At 41.1% G+C, this 7,905-nt stretch overlaps 1 protein-coding gene across 1 annotated transcript; it reads left to right on the top strand.

Annotated features, from left to right (window-relative positions):
- The first annotated feature begins 1,860 nt into the window (after positions 1-1,860).
- LOC139647961 (NLR family CARD domain-containing protein 3-like) lies at positions 1,861-7,594 on the top strand. Its single transcript, XM_071523981.1, has 10 exons — positions 1,861-1,970; positions 2,080-2,302; positions 2,736-2,885; positions 3,038-3,109; positions 3,229-5,011; positions 5,719-5,880; positions 6,028-6,201; positions 6,335-6,508; positions 6,704-6,750; positions 6,854-7,594. The coding sequence occupies exons 2-10, from the start codon at positions 2,218-2,220 to the stop codon at positions 7,372-7,374; spliced, it is 3,168 nt and encodes a 1,055-aa protein (XP_071380082.1). The 5' UTR covers positions 1,861-1,970; positions 2,080-2,217; the 3' UTR covers positions 7,375-7,594.
- Positions 7,595-7,905: the final 311 nt, after the last annotated feature.

The raw sequence follows: 7,905 nt of genomic DNA, 5'->3' as shown, positions 1-7,905 counted from the left end.
AGTTGTGTTCAACTCCACGGAAAGGACTATTATGAAAAGGAGGAGTAAGTATAAAGTAGGGCTGAACAATTTTGAAAAAATATCTAATTGTGATTATTTTGACTGATATTGCAATTGCGATATGATTTTCAATATTAGAGGGAATGATAATTTTTACATCATTATTCTCATTTTCATTGAAAAACATATTAAAATGATTATGGCGTGATTTTTGCAGGGATCTGTACCAAACAAAGATGTTTTCTTTAGAATATGATGTCTGTAGAATATGATGTGTAGGCCAGGACATCTCTGCAGCACGACAATATTTAATTTAAAATGGTATTTTGACACACATTTCGCCTTTAACAAATATTGCGCCTCCTGCGATTTGAAAATTGTAGTGGGCCATATTGTGATTTTGATAAAATTTTGATTAATTGTTCAGCCCTAGTATAAAGATTCTGTGGGCAAAACCTTGACACTGGGGGAGAGACCCAAAAGGATCAGAATACAGCTAGACTATTAAAATGGGACCGTGTCCTTTCACAACGCTGAAAACAACACGCCCATTACAATACATATACACCTACGAGAATACATTTACCCAGAAGCTGTACCCATATTTTGCTTTTCTGAAGATTGATGAGGAGGAGGGGAGGAAGATGAAGATAGCAGCAATGATGATTCAGGTGGAAATGATGTACAGACCTGAGTCAGAGGTTTCTCATACAGTCCCACTGTATGTGTGCGACTGAAGGCTGTATACGTGCATTGGTTGTTTTTTCGCCATGTCTGCTGTCTAATGAGGCAAATGGATGCTGTGCACCCACATGATATTATAACCTCGCCAAAGATCAAGATGCCATAACTTTCAATGGAGTGAAAGTGTTTTTGTGATTTACATGACCGACTTTAACTGTCTGAGATTTTATTTTATTTTTGTTTTCAGACCTTTTTGGATTTACAATTATTTTTTGATGTACTATTATTTTTCAGTGAAGGGACAAACGGGGATAGATTTCCAAGACCATGCATCTGCCTTTTCTCCATCAGCCCTGCTCAAGCCCAACCTCTCTGTTGATTAACCACCAAACTAAAGAACATTTTGAAAACTAGAAGGGCACTTCTTCCTTGGCCCATGCTACACCCTTCCACGAAGTTTCATGAAAATCGGGCCAGTAGTTTTTCCGTAATCCTGCTAACAGGCAAACAAACAGACAAACAGACAAACAAACAAACGGCATCGAAAACATAACCTCCTTGGCGGAGGTAATAATAAGCATATCTCAAACTGTCAATCAGCATTTAGGTTGAGCACTAGAGTGAGAGACTAGCAAGGCAGCTGTCAGAAAAATGGTTTCATTGCTGTTTATCTCCAAATTGATAAGAAAAATCAATGCCTTGTTGATGTAATTTTAATGATTTTTACTGCCTGCTCTATTTGGATGTTACATCATGTAAAATTAGATTTTCTTTTGATCCATTGTCTTTTTTGTGATATGTTCAGATGATATCCTGATATGCCAAATATTGCTGTATATTCTTGTAAAAGTTTAGATTATATATTACTGAGGTGATTACTCACAGACTGCTTTTCATCTGATGCCAAACTGTTGCACTAACAAGATCAATGCATGATTTTAAATAAAATGAAATAAAAAGATGTTGCTGACAGTTTCTGAAAAATTTCAAACTTTGTTTTTAAGTGTAATTCAGCTCTGAATCAAAATGGAATATCTAAAGCTGTTTCTTGTCTTTATAGTAAGTGAAACTGTGCCTTACAAAACTCTGGTTCATTTAAGGACATTATGTAAAAAAATGTTCGACTTTGCATGAGAACCACAAGTTTCCTGTTGTGTCACTACCAAACAGCTCAGAGAGGAAGCAAGAGACAGCTTCATTTATCTGGTAACTGTGCAAACGAGCAGCCATTGCCAATATGACAATCAGACAGCAATCACAGCAGTAAGATTACATGATTAAAGAAGGTAAGCATGTCCTTCATATTTTGATTTGATGCATATGAAAAATAACATTTACTGAATGTAGACATCCTGAATCTGAAAGAGCATTTAGGATTGTCTGTGTTGTATCCAGACGTTTTTTACAGAGACGGACACTGATCTTGTTCTGATGTGCTGGAACTGAATGACTGGAAGTGTATGGGAAAGCCTCCCTCCCATTACCAAAGCCCAGATGAACACTGATGAGCGGGATCAATGGATTGAATGAAAAATGGACACATACGACGAAGAGGGAGCTGTGGAGAAAAAAATGGAGCAGAATGGTATTTCTGATAAGATAGAGAAGGGCTGTACAGGTAAGGATGTCATATTATGAAAATAAAATGATTGCCATTCTAGGCTATGAGGCAACATTTTTGATGGGAATATTAAATTAAACTGATGTCGTTCCAATGGAAATTAATTCTTGCTAGACAGTTAATGTTTAACCCAGTATCACGGTTTGTTAAAATAAAAATAAAAATGAAGAGTTCAATTCTAATATATATTAATATATAATAAAAATATATTTGGGCTAAAAAAAGAAATCATTATCTGATATTAATCATTCAATGTCTAAAATATATAAACATATTTATAAACATATTTTTAACCACTAGCCAGAATTTGTTTTGATTTTGCTCAATTGATCATTGTAAAGAGTCACTCTTTTTTCAAATGGTGCACACCAATAAAATGCAATATAATTTTGGAAGAAAACTGTTGAAATTGACTTTCCTGGTCTCTCAGAACCAGTTCCTTCTATTCAGGCTGCTGTCCATCCATTTCATCTCAATTGCACAGCCCAGCCTGGAGCCACTGTGGTGGCTCCTGCCATCAGTGGCTGCCATATTGGTGGTTCAGTCAACTTAAACATCAGTATCAACTCCACAGGCCAAGGTAGACATATTAGATACAAAGATGCAAATGTGGGGGTAATCAAAACTGACAGACCCTCATCTATATATATATATGCTGTATATATATCTCTATAATTTCCTGTTTTCAAGCTGAGGGCTTCAAGCCCTTCTGATCTGTTTCTCCTTTTGCAGAGTCTATCCTTCCATCGCAGGCATTGTCTAACCATGCTACTGCAGACGCCTCTGTTGCTCTGCAGGCTAACAGTGAGTTATCCATGCAGAATCTGATTTTCTTCTTTGACACATTGATTACTGAACAGCTTAATTCTTCCAAAGGCAAAACAAAATATCAAAATAACCTTTCGACATATTGCCTCTTTCAGATGATCAGATTCCAAAATGTCAACAGAATTTGAAATGTATTCTGAAGAGCAGATTCAGCTATTTGCTTGAGGGGTTGGTGACACAAGGAAACAAAAGACTTCTCGATGAGATCTACACAAAGCTCTACATCACTGAGGGAGGAAGTGGTGAAGTTAATAACGAGCATGAAGTGAGACAAATTGAAATGGCGTGCAGCACAAAAGTGACACAGGAAAGACCAATCCAATGCAACAACATCTTTGTTCCTGTTCTGGGACAAGACCGCCCTGTAAGAACTGTGATCACAAGGGGAGTTGCTGGCATAGGAAAAACAATATCTGCCAATAAATTCACTTTAGACTGGGCTGAGGAGAGAGCAAATAAGAACCTGGCATTTGTATTTCCACTTTCTTTTCGAGAACTTAATTTGATGAGTAAGAAAGTCTTGAGCATAGCAGAGCTTCTCTGTGTCATTTTCCATGAAACAATAGACTCAGGAATCTTTGCACAGGACAAGTACAAAGTGCTGTTCATCCTGGATGGGCTGGACGAGAGCCGCCTCTCTCTCGACTTCCACAACATCGAAATAATGTCTAATGTTACACAGCAAACCACGATAGATGTGCTTCTGACCAACCTCATCAGGGGAAACCTGCTTCCCTCCGCTCTTGTTTGGGTAACATCCCGACCAGCAGCCACCAATCAGATCCCTCATGAATACGTTGACCTGGTGACAGAGGTGCGAGGGTTCAGTAACCCCCAGAAGGAGGAGTACTTGATGAAGAGAATCAATGACGAGAGATTGGCAAACAAAATAATCACACATGTGAAATCCTGCAGGAGTCTTCACATCATGTGCCACATACCACTCTTCTGTTGGATGGCGGCAAAAGTTCTTGAGAAGGAGCTGGCAACGCCGGACAGTAAAGACATGCCCAAGACGCTTACTCAAATGTACATACACTTTTTGGGCTTGCATGAGGAAATCATGAACACGAAGCTGCATGGAAGAAGAGAGTCAAACGCTGTCCAGACAAGGACCCACCTCCTCTCATTGGGAAAGTTGGCCTTCAAAGAGCTAGAGAAGGGCCACCTGATCTTCTACGAGAAAGACCTGGAGTTGAATGGTATAGATGTCACGCAGGCGTCGATGTTCTCAGGAGTCTACACACAGATCTTCAATGAGGAGCTGTCACCATGCAAGGAGAAGGTGTTCTGCTTTGTGCATCTGAGCGTTCAGGAATTCTTTGCTGCGTTGTACGTCTTTCTCACATTCAACAATGACAATGATAACGTCTTGGTTAAAAAGTCATCCATCTCAAGGCGTCTCAGAGATTCATCAACGCTCATCCTCTACAAAGCAGCAGTGGAAAAGGCTTTGCAGTGCGAGAATGGACATTTTGATATCTTCCTACGCTTTCTTTTGGGCCTGTCGCTGGAATCCAATCAGACTCTGTTGAAAGGTCTATTGACCAAGAACAGAACAAACCAAAAGACAAGACCAGAGATCATTAAACACATCAAGGAGAGGATCAGGGCTAATTCATCCCCAGACAGATGCATCAATCTGTTTCACTGTCTGAATGAGCTGAATGACCACTCTCTAGTTGAGGAGATTCAGAGCTACCTGAGCTCAGGCAGTCTTCACAGAGCCAAACTTTCACCAGCCCAGTGGGCCACTCTGGTCTTTGTATTACTGACTTCAGAAGAAGAGTTGAGTGTGTTTGAGCTGAGCAAGTACACCAGGTCAGAGGACGGTCTTCTGAGGCTGCTGCCTGTCGTCAAAGCATCCCAAGTGGCAAAGTGAGTATTTTCTTATGACAGGAGGTTGGAGAGCTTCTTTGATAGTGGGGTTGGGTGCGCTGTGGAAAAAGGGTTCTTACAGCAATGATGAAAAAGAGATACAAGGTTCTCCAAAATGGGTTAACAAGCCTTTATTCTATTTTGCAATTCATTATGAAAAGATTATACGGAGCCCCTAGGGGGACATGGGCAAAAAAAAAAAATCTTTACGTTTCTGGTGCGCACCAGATAGTTTTCCGTGAGCACGGGAAACTTTCTCTAACTATCTGGTGCGCACCAGAAACTATCCCGTGTGCACGCAATACTTTCCCGTGCCCACGGGATAGTTTCAGGTGTGCACCAGATAGTTAAAACTTAAAGATTTTTTTTTTCCCCATGTCCCCTTAGGGGCTCCGTAAGATTAAAAACTGACCGAAATATTTTCCTATTGCAAATGTCAGTCAGCTTATCTCATTTCCAGACGTACCGTATGCCAATCTGCATGTGCTTTAAAATTTGTTTTAACCTGCGTGGAGTGACAGATAGGTGTTGTGACAAATTTGACTACCACAGGAAAGTTAATTCAGTATACTGTGATCGCAACTCACATGAGACTATCTGAGCCCCACTCATCTAATACTTCAAGCAGGCTGAATCAAACAAAATGTCTAATCTCATACAGGAAGTTTTGACTTTGCACCTTTGTCAATTTGCCTTTCCTGTTGCAGTCTAAATGGATGTAACCTCACAGAGAACTGCTGTGAAACCCTGGGAACTGGTGTCAGCTCATCCCAACTTAGAGAGCTGGACCTGAGTGACAACAACCTGACAGATTCGGGGATAATACTGCTCTCTGCTGGACTGAAGAAATGCAAACTGGAGACACTAAGGTTAACATCCACCCTGTTTGTTCCTGTACATAATTTCATTTTATGCAATTGTAGCTATCCTCATCAAATGAAGAATGTTTTTGCTTATTAGCTAGAGGCAAAGCAGCTATTGATTGGCACTTTCCTAATGATTTTCTGTTCATCTAGACTGAAGAGCTGCAACCTAACAGATCAAGGCTGTGATGCTCTAGCCTCAGTTATCAGCTCGAACTTCTCTCAGCTGAAAATGTTGGACCTGACAGACAATGACTTGCGGGATTTAGGAGTCAAATGGCTCTCTGTTGGACTGGGGAGTCTTCACTGTAAACTGGAAATACTTATGTAAGTGTCCTGAATGGAATTCCATGCCAGTTGAATTATTTCAAGGGAGTATACAATATACCAAGCATACAAACTCAAGTTGTTGCAGTCAAAGAGATCTAGTGAAATGACATGTCTGTCGTCTGTGTTGAAGTTTGGCCCTATGCAGAGTTACAGAAGAAGGTTGTGCTTTCTTGGTGTCCGCTCTCAATTCCAACCCCTCCCATCTGAGAGAGCTTGACCTGAGCTACAACCACCCGGGAGACTCTGGCCTGAGGCTGCTCTTTGCCCTGTTAGAAGACCCACACTGTAACCTGGAGAAACTCAGGTAGTGATGATGGCGTCAACACTCAACATTACTGCCAAGCCAAATGGTGACATTCAGTTGATTAAGTACATTTTATATGCATGTATGGAGTTGGTATTGGTGTAGGTCTACATGTTTGTGCAGTACTGACCATATTAAAGACCTTGCTCTAAATTCTGTCAGGAAACTCTACAATCTTCTGTTTTGTTTCTATAGTGTGGACCAATGTGGTGAATCCAGAATCCAAGTGGGGCCAAAGAAATGTGAGATTCTGTCACTTTGGACTTAATGAACACAATTTCCTTCTACACTGATAACGCCATAGTGCAGTGTATTCTGCTGACATTCTCCATCCTGTTTTACCAGATACCACTGAACTCACCCTGGACCCAAACACAGCACACAGAGACCTCACTCTGTCAGAGGGGAACAGGAAGGCGACGCGGTGGACCAAGCAGCAATATCCCAACCACCCAGAGAGGTTTGATTTCTGGACGCAGGTGCTGTGTAAGGAGGGTCTGACAGGCCGCTGTTACTGGGAGACCGAGTGGAGTGGGAGAGTTCTGATAGGAGTGGCCTATAAGCGGATGAGCAGGAAAGGAGAAAGTCATGACAGCTGGCTGGGCCGAAACGACTCGTCCTGGGGCCTGAGCTGCTGCAAAGACGGTTACAAGACTTGGCACAAAGGCATGAACACTGCTATACCCACTCCCGCCAGCTCCAACAAAGTAGGGGTCTATCTAGACTGGTCAGCTGGAACGCTGTCCTTCTACAGGGTTTCCTCTGGCACACTGACCCTCCTGCACACCTTCCGCACCACCTTCACCGAGCCAGTCTACCCAGGATTCAGGCTCGGCTGGGTGGACTCCACAGTGTGCCTGTGCTAAGTTCAAAACATATGGATATGGTGGAACATCTTCAGTGGGACATGCTCTATATTTTCTTTTCTGTTGAATTTGAGCCTGAAGTGACACTGAAAAACTGAAAAAAAGAAAAGAAAATGCCTATTCAGTGACTGATTACTTCCGTTGTACACCAATATCAATAGAATGCATTATGATGAAGATGGAAAAAACAAAATCACATCCTGAGTGTAATAAAGTATATCTGCCATGCCAATTGTCACAGTTTATAGTACAGACACAGAAAGCCAACAGGGATGGGAGAAGCGCAATGTGGAGTTTCACTTTCAACAATCATTTTATTAGCAGTCCCAAGAGGCAATGAACAAAACAAAATGAAAGAAGTGGGAAAAAAAAAGGAACAGAAATTAAGATTACATTCAGACAGTGGGTCAATCAGACAAAGTCAGCGAACGCAAGACGGAACAGAGGGGTACACACACACACACTGAACAAACAAAAAAATCACAATGTTAAAAAAGGAACAGAAAGTGATAAATGGAAAAAAAAGCCTGA

Source organism: Centroberyx affinis, unplaced genomic scaffold (assembly GCF_046629955.1).
Source record: "Centroberyx affinis isolate AG114_WGS23_722 - 3 ecotype Tasmania unplaced genomic scaffold, CSIRO-AGI_Caff_v1 ptg001131l_1, whole genome shotgun sequence".
Taxonomy (NCBI): domain Eukaryota; kingdom Metazoa; phylum Chordata; class Actinopteri; order Beryciformes; family Berycidae; genus Centroberyx; species Centroberyx affinis.
The sequence above is the reverse complement of the archived record's forward strand: the minus strand, read 5'-3'. Positions and strand labels throughout refer to the sequence as shown.